This window comes from Triticum dicoccoides, chromosome 6B (genome assembly GCF_002162155.2).
Source record: "Triticum dicoccoides isolate Atlit2015 ecotype Zavitan chromosome 6B, WEW_v2.0, whole genome shotgun sequence".
In the NCBI taxonomy this organism is placed as follows: Eukaryota; Viridiplantae; Streptophyta; class Magnoliopsida; order Poales; family Poaceae; genus Triticum; species Triticum dicoccoides.
This window is the reverse complement of record NC_041391.1, coordinates 629,452,268-629,470,929: the sequence shown is the minus strand read 5'-3', so window position 1 is coordinate 629,470,929 and position 18,662 is coordinate 629,452,268. Positions and strand designations below refer to the sequence as shown.

The 18,662-nt window shown below is 43.3% G+C and overlaps 2 protein-coding genes across 7 annotated transcripts; one reads left to right on the top strand and one right to left on the bottom strand.

The window, feature by feature from the left end:
- The first annotated feature begins 688 nt into the window (after positions 1 to 688).
- On the top strand, positions 689 to 4,390 carry LOC119322509. 2 transcript variants are annotated; one of them, XM_037595997.1, is made up of 2 exons: positions 689 to 946; positions 3,116 to 4,390. In XM_037595997.1, the coding sequence occupies exon 2, from the start codon at positions 3,128 to 3,130 to the stop codon at positions 4,166 to 4,168; it is 1,041 nt and encodes a 346-aa protein (XP_037451894.1). In that variant the 5' UTR covers positions 689 to 946; positions 3,116 to 3,127; the 3' UTR covers positions 4,169 to 4,390. The 2 variants fall into 2 exon arrangements, with proteins under 2 accessions (XP_037451894.1, XP_037451893.1); XM_037595996.1 differs by having other exon boundaries at positions 690 to 946; positions 3,112 to 4,390.
- A 548-nt stretch (positions 4,391 to 4,938) lies between these two features.
- LOC119322508 (separase-like) lies at positions 4,939 to 18,448 on the bottom strand. 5 transcript variants are annotated; one of them, XM_037595991.1, is made up of 27 exons: positions 17,652 to 18,448; positions 17,390 to 17,567; positions 17,205 to 17,297; positions 15,354 to 15,485; positions 14,790 to 15,253; positions 14,594 to 14,702; positions 14,179 to 14,304; positions 13,795 to 14,094; positions 13,590 to 13,709; positions 13,271 to 13,492; positions 12,942 to 13,052; positions 12,665 to 12,811; positions 12,210 to 12,578; positions 12,035 to 12,124; positions 11,656 to 11,904; positions 11,282 to 11,405; positions 10,302 to 11,186; positions 9,649 to 9,892; positions 9,444 to 9,546; positions 9,090 to 9,281; positions 8,951 to 9,003; positions 8,634 to 8,863; positions 8,299 to 8,545; positions 7,744 to 8,134; positions 7,115 to 7,354; positions 6,589 to 6,676; positions 4,939 to 5,938 (listed from the first exon to the last, which is right to left on the bottom strand). In XM_037595991.1, exons 1-27 carry the CDS (start codon positions 18,365 to 18,367, stop codon positions 5,421 to 5,423), a joined length of 6,741 nt encoding a protein of 2,246 aa, XP_037451888.1. In that variant the 5' UTR covers positions 18,368 to 18,448; the 3' UTR covers positions 4,939 to 5,420. The 5 variants fall into 5 exon arrangements, with proteins under 5 accessions (XP_037451888.1, XP_037451889.1, XP_037451890.1 ...); XM_037595992.1 differs by having other exon boundaries at positions 14,594 to 14,699; XM_037595993.1 differs by lacking the exon at positions 15,354 to 15,485.
- Between the last annotated feature and the right edge of the window lie 214 nt (positions 18,449 to 18,662).

Sequence of the window (18,662 nt, the reverse complement as noted above, 5' to 3'; positions counted from 1 at the left end):
TTTTATCATTGTTAATTGACGATGTTAGTATTAATAAAACTAGCCATTTTGGCATTCAAAAAAAAATTCGTTCGCAGTCATCGTGGGTTCAACTACAAATTTTTTTTACTGGAGGATCGTCGGTTCAACTACAATTTTTTTTTACTGGAGGATCGTCGGTTCTACTGGTTGAACCGTTGGAGAGACGAGGCGTGGAAAGGTGAAGAGACCGGGTGACGTGTTTTTCCGCGCGAAGGAATCAAAATTCCTGTTCTTTTAAGTTTTAATTAACACACGGGGGTAAAAAAATGGCCGCCACCCCCGCGATGAATAAATCTGAGGAGAGAATACGCATATTCCTCCCCGTCCGTGGTTTCAACGCAGCAGCACATGCCCCTCCGATCCGATCCCGTCGGTTGCGTCACTCACAGCGGCGCCTCACCGCCCGCATGGACGCCGCCCACGCGCCCCGCCTCGCCGCCGCGACCCTCGTGTCCGCCCGCGACGGGTCCGGTCCACGGACCCGCCCCACGCCTCCCCCGCACCAAAAACCAGCCGTAATTGCAACGCGAACGCAACAAAAAACCAAACGTGGCTGCCTATCTCCAACCCTTGGTCCACCGCCCATTCTCTCCTCCCCCTCCCTCCCTCCTTGCGTCCATTTCCCAACTTCCCTTCTCTCTCTAACTCTCTCTCTCCTCGCTCCTTCTTTTTTTTTTCCTTATCCAGTTTTTTTCTCTTCTTTTTGCGCCACTTTTCTTCTTCTCTCTCTCTCCCTTCCCTCGAGCAAATCGTTCGCCTCCATAACTTGCGTCCTTGTCCTCTCCGTTCCCCTGCACTCCTCCCCGTACTCCTCCTCGCGCCCGCCGTCGTCGCCCCGCCGTGCCCGACTCCGCCGCGGCCTCGCGCCTGCCCGCCGCCGGGACCTCCCGGACCCGCGCCCCTCGCCGACCCCGCCGCGCTCTAGGTATATATCCAACTATAGCCCCCTGCTCTGCCTCTGCTTTCTATCGGTCGATTTGGTGGTTGTGGTTTTGGTTTGGGAAGGATGGGGTGAGGTCTGCTCCTCTGGGGCGTGGAGTGGTGAGGGACGTGGTTTTGCTTGCGTGTTGCGCTGGGAATTGCGGGGAAACGGCATCTTCCCGGGGAATTTCGGGTGTCCCGGCGGCGATTCGGGTGCTCTGCGGCTGGTTCCGGCGGGAAGGAGGCGGCCCGGGGCAGTATCTGGGGAGCCCAGGCCGTGATCCGGTGGGCGCGCTGCCGGCAGCGGTCTGGGCGGGGATCTATCATGAGGTGACCAAAATTCACCCTCTCCGTGGGAATTTCGCCCGGGGCAGTGAGGATTTGGGTGCCTGCGGTCACGATCTCTTGGGTCTTTGGCCTAGATTGAAGTTACCCGAGCAAAGGAGGGCTTCTCTTCCGCCAATTGCGAGTGGATGAAGCAGTAATTTTGTCACTTCTGCTTGGTGTTTGGCTCTGCGTGTACTGTAGATTGGAACCATGTGCCACAATGGCGTGATCAATGAATTTGGTGTGCAATTGCGATTGTTGTTGTGTCTGGATTTCTCTTTTCTGTTGGAAATGATCAACTTGATGCTCATTTCCCTAGGAATGTGAGTAATTACGAGTCTTAAGTGAAGCAACAGGGCTGCCTTCTCCGGATTTGTTAGCATTCTGGCATGCAGTTCTTCGCCTGAAGTGCAGGAAGGCAGATCTTGCTTAGTTACTACTGCACCATTGAGTGGATAGGGTGCTTTTATTTTACATGGAAGGAAAATAAATGCATCCTTCTGCCGCTAATGTTGGCTCGAGAATGCTGGATTTGGGTCCAAGACAACAAGTTGCGGCAAAAGAGATCATTTCCCAACCTCCTTCCATGTGCTCGCAATCTGCATTTATCGTGTAAGCAGGACCAGGAGCAAAGTGAAACTTAAAGGAGACACCTTTGCTTCATATTCTTTCCGTGTGCTGGTAACGTAGCATGTCCTCAAAGGATGGAATCTTTGGCCCAAGTGCAGTATCAAATGATTCTCTCCAATTAAAAAAGTAGTATGTGTTGTTCCTTGTTTTCTCACATCTAATCTGGCAGATCTGAGACGAGCTGAGATGCTCCATGTGAGTCGCTGGTTTTTTCTCCTTTAGCTAGTCTTATCTAGCTCTTAGGTGTGATTTTTTAATGGGGAATGTAGATCACATCTGATGTATTTCATTATTCAATGCTCCTGGTTGTTCCAGCTCCTTGTTTCTTTATCCGTGTACCCAACTGTACTTGGATCCCAGAAAGTCTATTTGTGACTTCTGGTGCATGCGCTGCTTTGTTAGCCATTCTTGTGGATCTGAAGTTTGATTGCCTGTTTGAGGACAGCTGTTGCAAGAGTAAAGCTGCAATTGTGTGGTAATGTTGCTAAACAGTTTGTTCTTATCTCAATCTAAATCTGGGGGAGGGTCGATTTGGTTATATAAACATGATTATTTGCCTACAAGTTGATGTGCTTCTTGGTTGTATGTATATTGGCAATCTGTTGATACACTTTCATCAGTAATATGCTTCAGCTTTATTACTTGTGTGCTTTTGACACAATTCACAACCTTCTACATTATCTCTGTGGACTTTGATCTATGATGTGTTCTTCATCATGAGTGATGCAGATCAAGTAATCTTCAGGGCTTGGCTTTGCGTATTCGTTTTTCTTTCTAGGGTAGAACTTTCTCCTGATGATCTTGGCAGTGTACGATCCCAGTACCCAGAACTTAATGAAATTGGCTCCTGTAGCCAGTCTACTTGATTGTGTTTGATGCTGTCACCCCCCTTTGCTGCCCTGCTGCTTATTCCGTTGAACCATTCGGGGCAGAGAATATGCTGGATGAGTTGATATCATTTTCTCCTTCATATGACTTTGATTGTTACTATACTAACATAATTGGAAGGGACTTTCTTTTGTTTGTTCATGTTCCTGGTGTGGTGCTGATCTCTCCCCTCCTTTATGTTTTACTCCCTCCGTCCCAAAACAAGTGTCTCAACTTTTAGTACAAAGTTGAGACACTTATTTTGGGACAGAGTGAGTATTAATCGTCCTGTTTATCGTAAGTTACACTCTGTTATGAGGTGCTCATGTAGTGATGGTTTTCCAGACAGGTTTCCAAGAAAATGGCAAGAAATGCAAGGGCAAAGAGGCATGCGGCTCGTCGTCTCAGGGCCACGCCGTATCCCATTCCTTCGTACCGCTGGAAGGCAATGAAAGGAGCCAACCGGAAGAAAGCACTGCCAGCTGTGCAGAAGATGGACTGGGAAGATGCCAACTGCTCTGTGTGCATGGAATACCCACACAATGCTGTGCTTCTCCTTTGTTCATCTCATGACAAGGGCTGTCGCCCTTACATGTGTGGAACGAGCTACCGGCACTCAAATTGCCTCGATCAGTTCAAGAAGGCATACACCAAGGGGGCATTGCTTGAGGAACTGCCTGCCAGCACTGTTGGCAGTACCTTGGACTTTGTGCCATTGACTGCAGTCGAGAAGACCGAGTCCATTGACCTCGCATGCCCATTGTGTCGTGGCAAAGTAAAGGGGTGGACTGTGGTAGAACCAGCTCGAAGCTATCTGAACGGAAAAAGGAGAACATGCATGCAGGATGGCTGCTCGTTTGTGGGGACGTACAAGGAACTCCGCAAGCATGTGAAGTTGGAGCACCCTCTTGTGCAGCCAAGGGAAGTGGATCCCGCCGTCGAACAGAAGTGGAGATCGCTCGAGTTTGAAAGAGAGAGGGAAGACGCGCTCAGCACGGTCACTTCATCAATGGGGAGGGCAGTGGTTTGGGGTGACTATGTGTTGGACCTGGAGGATGGAGCGGACTTGGAGGACGAAGACAGCGACGACGACGACCGTGGCAATGACCGGGAGGCGGATAACGCTCGGAGGTTGATAATATTCATGATGCGTCAAGTTGCTCAGCGACACCGAACACAAAGGCTCCAGAGTCCAAGTGGCATGCCTGGAGATGCCGAGGAAGGTTATGCGGTTAGCAGCGGTGGCGCCAATGGAACCACCCCGTACCCTTTCACCTTGGAGGGCGACGACGAGGATGACATGGCTCTGGCCGGAGGGGAAGGGGCGGGTATGCTTAGATCAGACAGGCGTCGCCGGCGACGCCGTAGGAACCGTGGAAGACTGTTTTTAGATTCTAATTGAGAAGGCAGGGGCTCTGTCACCAGAGTACATGCACAGCTGATTCCCTGGTGCCTGGCATTCATCAATTCCAACCAAAATTTACTTGTTCATGATCATTGTACCAAAGTAGTTTGTCTTAACCTCAGCTCATCATTGCTTTCCATCAACCATGTATCATTTTCACATTCTTTGCTGAAAAAGGAAAATGCCGCATCCATCTTGTGCGGCTTGTGTAGTTTCCAATTGTTTCTGGCCAATTATTCCAGCTGCTGTTCTTTGTTGTGCGCGTGGCTCTGATGTGTTGGATATTGCGTTGTTCAGCGTATTTCACTTGTGACATGCTGTTGGGTTTTAAATACAGTACTCACTGCACTGCCGGGTGAAGCTATGAATAATTGCAGACATGAGAACGATGAAATGCGCAGATGCACTCACATAATACAGCACATGAGAACGACCAAGAATATCTAAAAATAAAGTCTGGCGTTGGATTTTTAAACATGGCAAATCAAACGGTTTTTATGTCAAAATTATATTGTTGCGGGGATGGCAATTTTTTTAGAAGCAAGGCAATTCCTGGCAAAAAAACTGAACATGGCAAGGATTTGTCATGCTTGCTAAGAAAAACTGACATCAATTTGTAGCAAAATCCATGTAAAAAAACATGTCTCATGAGTCATGAATCATGATGTAGCTGATTTAAATTTGGTCAAAGTTTATGAAGCTTGACTTTTGAAGGAGAAAAACTTTGCCAGCTATATTATGGAAGCTACTACAACGGTACGAGAACATACAATTAAACCAGCTATATTATAATGTAACAGAAAGAATCAGATCTGTAGTGTACAAAATAATACAAACAACAGTTAGCAGTTGCCTTGGGGCTGGTTCAGTTGCTCTACATGCTACTGATTTCCAGAACATAAGATTACATATGTGCTCAAAATTACATTTGGAAGCACATGTATAACAAATTAACAACATATCAAGGTTCATTTGCTCTACATGCTACTGATTTCCCGGAGCATAATTTTACTCGTATATACCCTGTGTTGGCACAGCACTGAATCTCGTCAGAATCGATGAAATTTCGGGCTGGTCCCCGGGTAAAAAACAGCCAATCAGCATTATCTTGTTAGCTCTGCATCTGCTGCTAAGTACAAACAACAGCATAGCCTATCATGGCACTTCCCTCGGTTTGCATCAGTGGCTCAAAGCCCAGAACTACAGCATGCAGTCCACGATGATCTCCCATTAGAATACTGCATGTCCATTACTTCTTCCTGATGATAGTAGGCACACCATAACAAACAGGAGATGCACCGATCATAAGAGGAAGCCTGCAAGCACGCCTAGCTTCACTTATATGTGAAGCTATTCGCCTGTGCCCGCAGTTACAGCAACTACTACTGCCGCCCATCTCTACTGTCTGTTGTTGCTTCCTAGCTTGTGAGCCTTTTCGTCTTGACCTAACATTGTCCTTCGCGGCGATGGTCATGGACTCAAATTCTTGGGTCAGAGGGCAACACTTAGAGCAATTCTTGGCAGCCGTGACATTTTCTTGCAGCCATGAATTGAGCAGTGCTTTACTAAATCGATCTATATCTTTATCCGAGACGTCCCAGAGATTTGCAATGACGGACGGAGAACCAGCAAATAAATAAGACAAAGGGGCCCCTTGAGGAGCATACGCTCCTTTGCAATGAAGTGTCCCACTACTGCAACCCATGAGGAGAGCAGCTGCACAATTATCTAACTTCTCGATTTCCTTTCCAGAGACATACTGGCTTCCTGCAACATTTTCTCAGACTAGTTAGAACACTCTGTTAGTACAACAGATACCTGAGCAGTACCCAGTTTATAAAAAGTATCTGAATACTGAACGGTACAAAGTGCTTGGAGTTCATATTCCTCAACAATAATAGCACAAGTGGTCATCAAACCATCAGACTTGAAGGCATTTGTTAGCACTAGCATCAGAAGCAATAGTTCCTACTGATACATCTGCCACTATACTACTATACAAGTAATAAGTTCTATAAAAGTATGTGTCATCTACTCCCTCCGTCCGAAAAAACTTGTCCCAAGCTTGTTCCTCAAATGGATGTATCTAGCACTAACTTGGTGCTAGATACATCCATTTGAGGGACAAGCTTTTGGAGTACTAGTTAAAGTTCCTGTGGAAGCTTTCAATAGAAGCTTGGTGAGCATTTTGTACAAAATAACTTAACACGGGTAGCTATGCCCATAGAAGAACCAGACACTGTTTTTTAGCTTGCATCCTATAGTGTGGGTATTATGGTAATGCGCTACACTTTGATGGCTTCAAAGGTTGAAGGTTGAAGCCGTGGAAGTTCAAATGACTCCGACACAAGCACATTATACAAGCCAGCAAAATGACTTAACTACCAATATTTATATCCATAGACCATAGTGCATACCACTTCCATGTCCAAAGTAGAGAAAAAGATCATGATTCCTCAGGGCCAAGACAAGCTCTTCAGCTGTTGGAGCATCCCCAGCATTTCCCTGCATGGCATCAATGCATCACAATTATATGCTGGTGATTGCTTTAAGAAAAATCCAAATTTATACTTTAACTAGCTTGCATCATTCTTGGATACATGGCTTATTTCCTTGTGACAGACGTCAAAGCGTTTCAGCAGGTTGCATCATCTATATATAGTATGCTAAACTTGATGCATGCCTGACTACTGAAACTAACAATACACTCAAATGTAGAGTCTGCACCAAAAGCTACCAGGAAACCAGATTTCCAACTATTTATATTTACCATTTCTAGAGTTTAAAGAAAACACTAAAGGTTCCACTTCCGCAAGCCAGACTACATTGTTTATACAACACAGGTGTAGGATTCTTCTTTTGCAATATTCACCATTGAGAAGGTTGTTTAAACAAGCAGCACATTTTCTCATCATCTCTAAGTAATTAACAGATCATCGTTACCTTCCACTCGTAGTTTCTAAACAACTGATCAAATTCCTCTTGTGTGCTGATCAAATCACCACCAGGATTCAACAGATAGAATGCATTGAAAGGGTCAATAACAGGAAAAGGAGGGTCTATGACACTGGCATCTTTCTGATGATTAGTGCTTCTAGTCAATGCTAGAAAGATGCTTCTCACTGACGGCATGCGGTACATTTCCTGATTCCTTAACACAGGCAAGTTCTCCCAAGGAAGCATCTGCACTCAATCATTTTTAAGAAGAGGTTAAAGAAGATATATGATGGGGATCGAAAAAAGCTTCTATTGGCAATATTGCTAGACAAAGAATACGAGAAAGCTAGCAGTACAACATTTCCTTTCGAGGTTAAAGAATATTGCTACACTAAAATTTACCATGAAAGATCCTTACAGTGTTGTTTCATCCATTGTTTAATTATTTACCGCAAAAATGAATTACATTAGATCACATCAAGGTAGATGCAAATGATGACACAGCTTTTATTTAATTTATCCCTTCCAGTGGCTAATCAGTAAGGTGGAACATCCGTCAAAACTTATAACAGAGTCAAAAAGACCTTTTTAATAACAGAAGAGATAACCAATAATAAGGATATCATAATGCTCACCTGCACATCAGTATCCAGAACTAAAATCACTGGAGTTCTCTCAACTGGCTCGGCCAGCTCATTCACTACACCATTGCATAAATGCTCAAGGGACACCAGAGCTTCAGCATCAATCTGGCAAGAGAAGGCTCTAAGTCTATCTCTTCCACAACACCCTCCCCTGCCAAAGTAAGCTTTATATGATACAAGCTGAGAAACACATTCTTTCAGTTCATCCACTGATGCAACCCCACCAAGGATGACCTTGATGAGCGCCGGATTTGCTTCAAGTTTGAATTCTGATTCTAGACCAGTGATTAGATTTTCCAGCACTGCCTCACTGTGTTGGTCAGCTGATTGGTGCCCCAGCAGAAGATATTTCCAGGGTCCTAGCCACAATTTTTCCATGTTTCTGTTCAAAACGGCAAACAAAGACATCAGAACAAAGGAATATTGATTTTTAAAACATAATCCTATAATGAAAACGCAAATCTTCAATAATGTACGGAGCAAGATATCTAGAGACCGTCTTAAAATATTTACAGTTGCACGCGTAGCATACATAAGAAATCTTACTCCAGTATCTCATTAAGGTCGTTGTTGAGCTTCATTCTATCCGACCACCACCTTACTGCATTTGCTTGTCCATCCTTTGGAATATCAGTTGCACCAGAGAGGGATCTAAAGTTATCCTCAAGTAGCTTTCTGAAAGTTGGAGCCACATAATCTATAATAGTGCAGCTCCAAGGGCACTTCCAATTCTTATCTGAAGCTCTAGTTGGATTATCCAGTTCTTTGATAGAAGAGTCTTCATTATGTGCTTCTGTCAAACAATAAGCATGTGAATAAAAAGTGCAAGAGACCCAATATTAACTTATAAGACTATGCAACACAACAGGCAATCTACACACCTTTTGAAATAGAATCCACTGGTAGAAGCATTGTGGTAGGCTTGTTTGTTGAATCAAACCTTGAGAGCAACATCCAAGCAGGAAACAGGGAAGGGAGAAGAAGTGCTTCCCCAAGAACATTCACAAAATCACCTCCAAGCATACTAATGCACACAATTGGTACATCAGGAAGTTGATTGAAGAATTCTGATACATGCTTTTCGAGATGTTCCATGTCTGCCGATGAAAACCTGATACCGAAATTGTAGTTTAATTATACATGTACATACACCATATGAAACAATAAATCAGCAAGTTAACTATTTAAAATTTTAAACCTTAGAAACTTTGGGACCTCATCTATCTTGTTTGCGAAATCTCCAACAAGACCCTGAAAACATGAAGGGGAAATTATTACAACAAATGAAGTACGCCAGTATGTGTTAATCTGGTTGTGAACTTCGGAGTGGTACAAACCTTCGAATCTGTTCTTCTGGGCAATGCCTGTAAGCTTGCAAGGTAATGGCAATTGAGATGAGTTCCAACAGAAGCTTGATGAAAGTAAGCAGCCCAATGATTCAAAGAGAGAGATCCCTTGGAATACAAAGGTAATTGAACCGTGGAATCTATCGTTGAGAGTAAGAATATGCATGTGAGTAGCCTGCAAACCTGCAATAGGGGAGTTGGATGTAAAGACAGGAGTAAGTGTATAATTGACGACAAAAGGAAAAAATAGCCTGACTTGAGCAGACACTCACAAAAAGAGGTAGAAAGATATACGAACTAAGCATTTAAAATTACGAGAGCGAATGACTTGAGAATATCACAGACCTCCTGAAGAAGTGAAGGACTCTCTCCAGATAACACAAAAGCTTTCAGCAACCAAGAAACGATATCAGCCGTTTGTACACTAGAGAAGCTGCAGCAACTATCCCTGCAGATAGTGATGATGACAGTTTAGCAAGGGTCGTGAACTGCTACGGTCAGAATGTTATGCATGTGACTGATGCATAATAGGGAATTGATTTAGACAAACCTTGACTGTTCTGAAAGGAAACCCTTCAGCAAAAAGAAACTCATACTACATAGTATTTCCGCACGCTCTAAAGAAAGAAAATCACCAGTATTTTCATTCATGATTAGTCCAATTAAATGAGGCTCATAGGTTCTATAACAACCTTGAGGAAGAGATCTGAAATACAACAATGATATACACTGCCAGTAGATACTATGAACTTCATGAGCTCCATGCTTTCCACCCTGAGCTCCCAAGGCTCTTGCTGCAAAGGCAGCACATCAGGACTGAATAATATGAAAGAATTAAGGAACTTAACTAATAAGTAATGATCAACAAGTAGCCCAACTACAGAAGCAAGAAATCAAATTTGATCAAACTACTTAAGCTAACAGATCCATACATTTCCAAGTATCGCATGTAGAAATGTGGAGCGCTATATTTGTGATGTGAGAGCTTTCAGGGAGTGTCTACTTGTACAACTTGCGTAAGAAACTTAGGCTACTGTTTGTTTCACAGGCATTGTTGTGGCCGGTCAGTTTTGACATAATGAAGCACCAAGTTACCAACCAATGAGATTCCTTAGGTATGTGAAACCTTCAATTGCGTGTCTCATAACTGAAGTATATCACAGATTGGTTTGGCACATGACAGAACATGGATAAAAATAGTACCTGTTTTTAACAGAAGAGACACAAGATGGCGTCGGCGGATGCAGTCTTTTCTGAACTGCAATATATTCTCAATGGACTCAGAATTGAGTGAATCAACAAAAAGGCAATTCCAACACCCAAACATATTGCATATGTCATCTCTGCTGCAGTAAACACCATCAAGGGAGCAGCTTAGCTTCCCACAGACTAAAGCATCTGTGGACAATTTGTCGCTCCCAGATATGTCATTCTCACTATTCAGTTCAGCTAGATCTTTTTCACTTTTCACATGTGCAGTTCGCTTGCTGGATCGGGTGGTTCTAGTCTTTGAATGAGCTGCCGCATTCTGTTCTTTGGCTAAACGTGATGAAGTTTTGGATGTCTTAACGTTAACATCCAATGGTGGGGCACTTTCGGCATTCTTCAAGTTTTTCCTTTCAGATTTTAATCCCACAAGTTCATTGTACTGGTCAATAGGTGCTTGACTGAACAACAAACAAGGAGTACATGGAGGTAACACTCCATCCTTGGCTGCTAAGGGTTTTTTCCCACGATTACAAGCTCCACGCTTGGTTTCTGCAATACAGTCTTTGTTGCCCAAAATGCAACTAGTATTAAGTTTACAACAGGACCCAGCAGAAAATTCCAAACTGGTGTCATTCAATTTCTCCATGGCAGATCGGTACATGCCTAAAGCACGAGACAAATTGCATGTTGAATGTTTTTGCAAATCTTTGTCAAATTGATTCCAAAACAGATCCCCAGCTTGCACATCAACTGATATCTCTTGAGTCAACCTGCATGTCTCACATGAAATGAATTCACAATTTTCTTTAAGGAGATCCCTAGCATGTTTAAGCTCACCCTCTGCAGCATCCCACAGCTGTCTCTTGCAGTATAGTTGACCTAAAAGATGAGAAAGAAGGGATAAATGAATAAAAACCAACACAGATGAATAAAAACAATAAACCAACAGACAGATCATCGCTAGATGTATGTACCTAACGCTGATGTAAAAACAACAGCAAAAATTGGCAATCCTTGGAAACATGATATCTCCTTTCCTGTCCGTAATAGAACTTCTGCTTCGGCGCCATCACCAATCAACTCATGCATCAGAGCAACCTGAGTACATAGTGAAAAAACATGAATAATATGAGAAAGTCTGTAGCCAACTTGAGACCATGTTTTACATTATGGAAATGATTGCGATATTGCCAAAAGCCAAAGCAGTGTCAACATGAGCCATCACTCATAAGTAGGTTGGACTCATCTTACTATGTTAAAGATGGCTAGCGGTGGTGCACATATTCCACCAACTTTTTCAATCAATTTGCTGGTACTGAACTTAACTCATGCCACACTATTGTCATACCTGTAATATGCTTTCAAGGTAACATTTAAGTACATTCCATGGGGTAAGGAAAGAATCTCTCATGCTGCTTGGCCTGGTGCAATCTGGCCAAATTTCAGCCATTGTTGGTCCCCATGCTTCAAGTGAAACAAAGCCTTGCCCACCAGAACATTCGCTTTCCTTGCTTACAAACTTGCCCAAATTAAATTTGAACTTCTTTTTTAGGAGCTTCTTGCGCAATTGGAGGGCTTCTCTTCCATATGAAATGGCCTGCAAAACAAAACAAAGAGTTGTTCTGATTACAAGGGGCTAAACTATAAAGCAGCTCTACAGTCAAGCAAATTTCATAATAGCTGGAGATTTTCCACCAAAGTAAATTGATGAGAGAGAAAATGATTACCTGGAGAAGTTGTCCTCTTGACAGAAGTCTTTCTGACGAATCATAATACAGCCAGCCAGCCAGATAGGCTGATTGATTATTCAAAGGAACCTGCAAAAAGCAATACAAAATGCATAACAGAAAAACTAAAGGACAATAAGAGCTACATTTTTGCAATGCTAGTAACTGAGCTTACTTCAGAAACCAGAGATGATGCAACTTTAACAATCCCATCAACATTAGCATTGAAACCAAACTGATTTCCAAGGGAATATTCACACGGTTGAGAAAAGAATTCAACAGGCCACAACTGCTGAAGAAACATAGAAAGAGAAGGATAATCTCCTTTGAAACAGTTTCTCCAAAACAATGTATTGCGGCAATCAACACCAAGGTGTTCTGCCACATAAGAAAAAAAATTCTGGTCCACTGGGAGATGACAGCACGCATGATTAAGGCGCCGGTTGATAAATAACATGGATAATAACTTTTCTATGGGTAAATTTTCTTGCTTCCACATCATTATGATAAGCTTGCACAGCTCAAACTGAAGCTCAAAGTGACCCTGATATAGGGCAAAAAACACATAATTATCTTGCTAAAGGCACAGTTATATCTTATCAAACCTAATAAGTTTTAGCTTTGACTTACCTTCATGGCCAACAAATCAACAAGAGAACAAAGAAGTGGTACAAGAGTTTCTGATGGCTGTTGAAAGATCACACCAGGAGAAGAATGCTGAGAAGTACCCATCTTTGACCACAAGCCAACGGCACTCCTAGCATCATCAAAGATTACCTATTCAAAATAACAAATAACCATGAGCAAACAAAGGAAAGGCATGTTCTAGCTAATGTACAACAGTACAATTGACTACAAGCAATTCTTGTGAACTCAACTAAATGCAGCTCGGATATGAAGCAGTTACCTTGCCGCCACGATTGGCTTCCTGCGCACAATGTGCATGCAAGCAGTAAGCAATAGCTAATTCATGCATCACAATCGCATTCCCTCGAGATGAATCCAGTAAGATGCTTCGCTGGTTCGATGGAAGAAAATGATCTTAGATCTCACTCGTGGTATGTTATGATGCAACTTATCTATATTGCGTAGCCCAAGGAGCATATATATATTACACATGACTTGGGGTATAAGGAAAGGAAACATAGCCTAATAGGACTCCTAGACCAATACTAATACTTCCTACCATGGTATACATAAGAAAACAGGACAAGAAGGGGGTGGCGAGGGCTTCACCAGTAAAGATATGGCTTCAGATAAGGACTCAAGACACCTGCTTATGTTTTGCACCCCAGATGAACGGAGTGCATGTGCCTTTCTAACTAAAACTTTTGATCTGTCCAGATAGTACTCTTTTGAACAATAAAGTTCATTCAATAGAATATCTATTATTCTTATTTGCATATTTCCGCAGAGCATGGTGGCACGAGATTCCATTTCTCCATATTTTAATAATTCCTGCAAAAACCAATGCACGTCCACGAAGCACTTCGCATCAGAAAGAGATCCAAATAAAGATACACTATTTTTAATCTAACAAAACAGAATCTGGTACCTGCTCTAAGATTGAGCCTATCAACTTCTTTGGCAAGGGAGATGGGTAGCCCATTAGAGAGTGATATAGAAGTGGGGCACTATCCATATTTTGGTCATTCGCAAAATCCTTAAGTGTTATCTAAAGTTTGCATAAGAAATAAACAAAACCAAATCAGCAAAGTGTTTGAAGTGGGATAGCTTCTCTAGTTTTTTTATGTCAATACCTTCACCCACGACTCGATCAGAACCGAATAGCTTTTGTGATAATCTGATGTGTCACCATGGGCCAACAATTCAGACAAGCTCTTCACAACAATATCTCGTATCACTTTTGAGCCACATCTATGGAGAGTGTTGACCATCTTATCTATCCTAGCAAATGCATCTGTAATGATATCCTTCAGTGTATCCTTCGGTAGATCCTCAATTATGATGTGACCTTCCGTTCTTGTTGATAGTCTACAGTAAGAAAGTCTGATCTGTGCCCATGTTGCTTGGCAGCATAGTTCTAATGCCTTTGGTGCCTGAAGCAGTTAAAACAGTCAATCGTACAAAACTCCGTAGTTAAAAGCAAATTTAAGTAAAAGACCAGCACCTTAGAAGGGTACCTCTTCAAAATGTCCAATATTATAAAGTGTCACGCCGATGTTACCAATTGAAGGGATCAAATATTTGAAATCCTCAAGCTTTATCCATGTACTTGAAATGGCACAATTGATAGAATACAAGCTCTTCTGGACTATGAAAGCAAAATGCATTAATAGGGATGGTAGTAGAAGATAGTAAATTCGGTGATTTAACAGCAATTCTCCACAAAATGGACTGGTAAAGGAGAATACACAAAGTTGTTTATTGATAATAACTTATACATGCAACAAAATGCTCCAAAGATGATACCAATAACAGGCTGAATCAAGGGGTTCTATGATGCACAAGTAATAACACCAGTGGTAAATGACTAAATGGTCTTGAGTTCCTATTAATAAGATTCAAATACAAGTATAGGACAAGCGACTTAGGTACCTGGATGGCCTCTTTGGTCACAAAGGAAATTTTGATTGCTGACACTAGGGCCCTCAGTAAGGTTTTATTTAATCTCTCCTTCTCTTCGTCAGACATTTTGGTATAACTGCTACAACACACAAAAGAACAGCTTGCAAAATCAGAAATCACTCGATTATTGCAGTGAGATAATACAGTACAATTTTATGGGCTTTACCTATAAGCAAAAAGGCTGGAATCAATAAACTGATTCAGTGCCATTAAGACACATGTCATTTTCCCCGAAGTGGGGACTGTTTTTTCTTTGAAGAAGCTCTCCCAAACTGCATTTGCAGGCTGCAATAGTATCTTGCAAACAAACTCCAAAGAATCCAAATATGCCAAAAAATTAATATGCTCACGTGACTGAGAACAACTATAACTGTCTTTCTTATTGGGATGCCTGGCATCAGTTAGTGTACTTGAATATTTACCCAAATTATCATGTTTACTGGATTTGCCATCAGTGGCAAAGAAAATCCGTTCTAGTGTGCCCAGTGCATTGTTCAAAGTTTGTAGGTTCTTTTCATTCTTGAGAAAATCCACTGACATAGAGGGCTGATCTTCGCTTTCCATTTGCTGTCTACTGAAGTGTAATCCAGTAGCATAAAGATGAAGAACTGAGGCGATGGGCGGGGAAATCTATAAGTTGCAAGCAAATTAATTAATCAAAAACAATAATAGCACTGTTATGGTATAACTTAACATCGAGCACTGGTAAAAAAAACAGTACATAATGTACCTCAGAAGAAAAACCACCTTGTCCATAAAATAGTTTTGAAGCACCAGCATTTACATCCCTATTTGAAAGAAAACTCCGAGAAAAATAATCTATAAACTCTAGGAACTCGTTCAAAGCTTTAGGTAAGTAGGCCTGAAAAAAAATTGCATGATATTACAACAACTAACAATGTCTTATTGGTAAAATAACTCATTGCCTCGGTGCAAACAATATATAGAACTGAGGTACACCAGAAATCTGCTTGCAAGACTTAATTGTCATTTATTCATAACTACCTAAATACCTGTGTGTTGCAACGGGGGCAACTTTATTCTAGTGGTCCGGCGTAGGAAATTTTGATTGGGTTGAGATTGAGATTTGCTGTGTGGAGGGAATCCATAAGCAAAGGTAAGGAAAGATATGATTGATTGAGATTGTGTACATACAACTACATTAGTTGATTTTGTTGTTTTCTTGCAAGGGATTTCTTGCTATTGGTGATTTATTTGATTTCTGTTGATTGCTTTGCAAGGGATTTTTTTTCCAAGAAACGAGGAGGTGCGGTCGTTTTCAAAAGCTTCCTGTCAAACCGGCTCATATTTCAATCCGTGCTGGACCGGTCAATTGCTTGTTTGGTTCGAGGTTGAGCTCACCCGCCGCCCTACGTCAGTAGTCTTCCTAACTTTCATTCCCTTTTTTTGCTCTAAAGTAAGCTCCTTCAAGAAGAGCATTGAGGTCGCAACAGGGCTCTGGGTAAATATTGTTCGCCCGTATGAGCCGGGCTGTGAATATTTATAGGTCAGGATCTTTACTGAAAAATCACAATACTACACTACAACAATTTCGGGGTTATCGCATGGTTTGGGAAAAAAATCGGCAGAAAGGGGCATGTATCGATGAGGGGGTGGATGCGATGGAAATGTAAACAACAAACTCCCCTTTAATAGTAGAGATGACTTACACCATCAGTAATCACAAGGAGGTAGAATGCTTCAAGATTAAAACAACATATTGAATCAGGACACTTAAACAGCATCTACTGCTCCAAGGCATCTAGCACATTCAGTATCACTACTAAAATAAGTACCACCAGCTCATAGTAAGATGTATTCAAGTGATGCGAGTCTAACAGGTTGACATTATAACAAGGGCACTCTATCAGTCAATAGAGAAGTTTAAACCATAGGTTGGAAACAAGTAACAACGTCTACTAAGATAACTTTACAAAGTTCAGCTATTAACAAGCCTTATTCACTTCTAGTTACACCCGCACATCTCCAAAACAAGGAACCACACTAATAGTTTAAATGTCGGAAGTAAGCTTCATGATCATGTGATGTTGTCAAGACACCACTTTTAATGCTAAACTTAGGCACAATCATGTGCTTCTAAATTTTAGTGAAAGACAATGTGTTTTATCTGCATGAAATTGCTCAGTCACAGGGAGGAGGAACTAGATGGTTTAAGCAACCAAAACAGTAAGTACCTCGCACAAAATTTACTATATGACACGGATGAACAGTTTCTTAAGCCAGCCTAAATTAAAGAACAAATGCAGTGTCTAAAGAAGTCTAAACCATGGACAGGAAACAATGTTTCGTAAGATAGATTTGCAAAATCCAACTATTGACAAGCCTTATTCCACTTTTAATCACACAAACACACACACACACACACACACACACACACACACACACACACACACACACACACACACATCTCCATAGCAAGGAATCTCACTAATATAGGGACCATATTTCTAGCTTCACAATCATTTGGTACAGCCAAGTCACGGTTTTTGCCGCTAAACTTTGTATAGTTTAATGTTCTTCTGAATTTTAGTGAAATCAACATGTTTCAGAGGTACATTACCTTGACACGTAAAACAGACTCAAGCACGGCAAGCAAAAGCGATGTGCTCTCACCCCAACTCAAATCCACAGAAGAACAGATCTTGCGTGCAACCTTCAATAAGAATAAACAGTAAAACCATTAACCAATATAATTAAGTTATATTTGTTGAGTTCAATGGCAATCAAATTGATAGACACACGTACGATGGGCAAGCGTTCAATCAGCTGTGCCTTCTCACACTCCCCTAAGGTTGCAACACAGAATTCACGGACAAGATCAGCGTCGAAAAATGAAGACTCGGCAGCCAGGAAAATGGCACAGCGGCTCAGTGCATTCACAAGCAGAGTGAGATACTTCTTGCTGGCCCCCTCAGTCAGAATCCTGCAACCACACAAAATCTCAGTCACACACAGTATATGCTTCCTTGGTAAAAAAATGCAGAGTTGGCAAAGCACGTTATCTCACCGGAGCCATGGCCGGAGCTGCTCAACAAGGTTACGAACACGTTCGTAGCAGGCATCTTCCTTCACCTTGCCCTTGCTGGCACAATTAGCAAGGCATACGGTGAGCTCAACCGCAAGGATGGTGACTTCAGGGTCCGCGCCAGCCTCTCCTGCAATGCCAGGCTCGGGGAGGAGGGGAGCAACAATTGCAGCGCCACGAGAAGGCTTTGCGGCCGTCAGTGGCGAGAGCGCGCAGCGGAGGGCGTCGAGAGTGGCGGCAGCCTCCGCCTCGGCGCGGGCGTAGCGGCCGCGCGACTCGAGGCAGCACACGAAGCGGCCGCGCTGGAGCAGCACGGAGTAGGGCTTCCCGGCGAGGCAGGTCGAGATGGCCGCCAGGCAGTCGAGGGTGAGGCCGTAGATCTCGAGCAGCTCGTCGAGGCCCGCCGCGTCGCCGCCCGCGCTAGGGTTCGGGAGGAGGAGCGGCGGGAGGAGCTGGAGCGCGCGGCAGAGGAACGGGAGGAACCGCTTCGCGAGGGAGCGGAGGGCGGCCGCGTCGGGGGGCGGCTGCTGCTGCTTGCCCTGCTTCGTCGCCCTCTTCGGCGGCGGCTTGGGGTTAGGGTTGGCGGCGGGCAGGTGGGGGGAGAAGGGCTGGAGGTAGGCGGCGAAGCGGGAGTGGAGGCCGGCGCGGGAGCTCGGGGAGGAGAGGGCCGCGAGGAGGTCGTCGGCGGCGGCCTCCATCGCCGTGCGCGGGGTGGTCGGAGCGGGGGCCGTGTGGGGAAAAATTTCGGCCGTTTGGGGGAGCGGGAAAAGGGGAGGGAGGGTTTTGGCAGAGGCGCCTCTACTCGTCTCGTCGCCTGCGCATTCCAGATTTCTGAAGCGTGCGGCGGAAGATTGGGTGTTTATGGGCCGAACTGGAATTCTGGGACAATAAGCAGGCTTTTGTTCCATTTGGGCCTCAGATGTTGGATTGTTAGCAACTGGTTCAGATTTAATACCTCAAAAAAAAAACTAGTTCAGATTTTCCAGAAAAAAG

Excerpts from the sequence above, each read along its gene's own strand:
- LOC119322509 (XM_037595997.1), top strand. The coding sequence starts at position 3,128 with ATGGCAAGAAATGCAAGGGCAAAGAGGCATGCGGCTCGTCGTCTCAGG.
- LOC119322508 (XM_037595991.1), bottom strand. The coding sequence starts at position 18,367 with ATGGAGGCCGCCGCCGACGACCTCCTCGCGGCCCTCTCCTCCCCGAGC. Across the intron at positions 14,703-14,789 it reads TCCAGCCTTTTTGCTTATAG|CAGTTATACCAAAATGTCTG; the intron begins GTAAAGCCCATA and ends TGTGTGTTGTAG. Across the intron at positions 12,579-12,664 it reads TTGATTTGTTGGCCATGAAG|GGTCACTTTGAGCTTCAGTT; the intron begins GTAAGTCAAAGC and ends GCCCTATATCAG.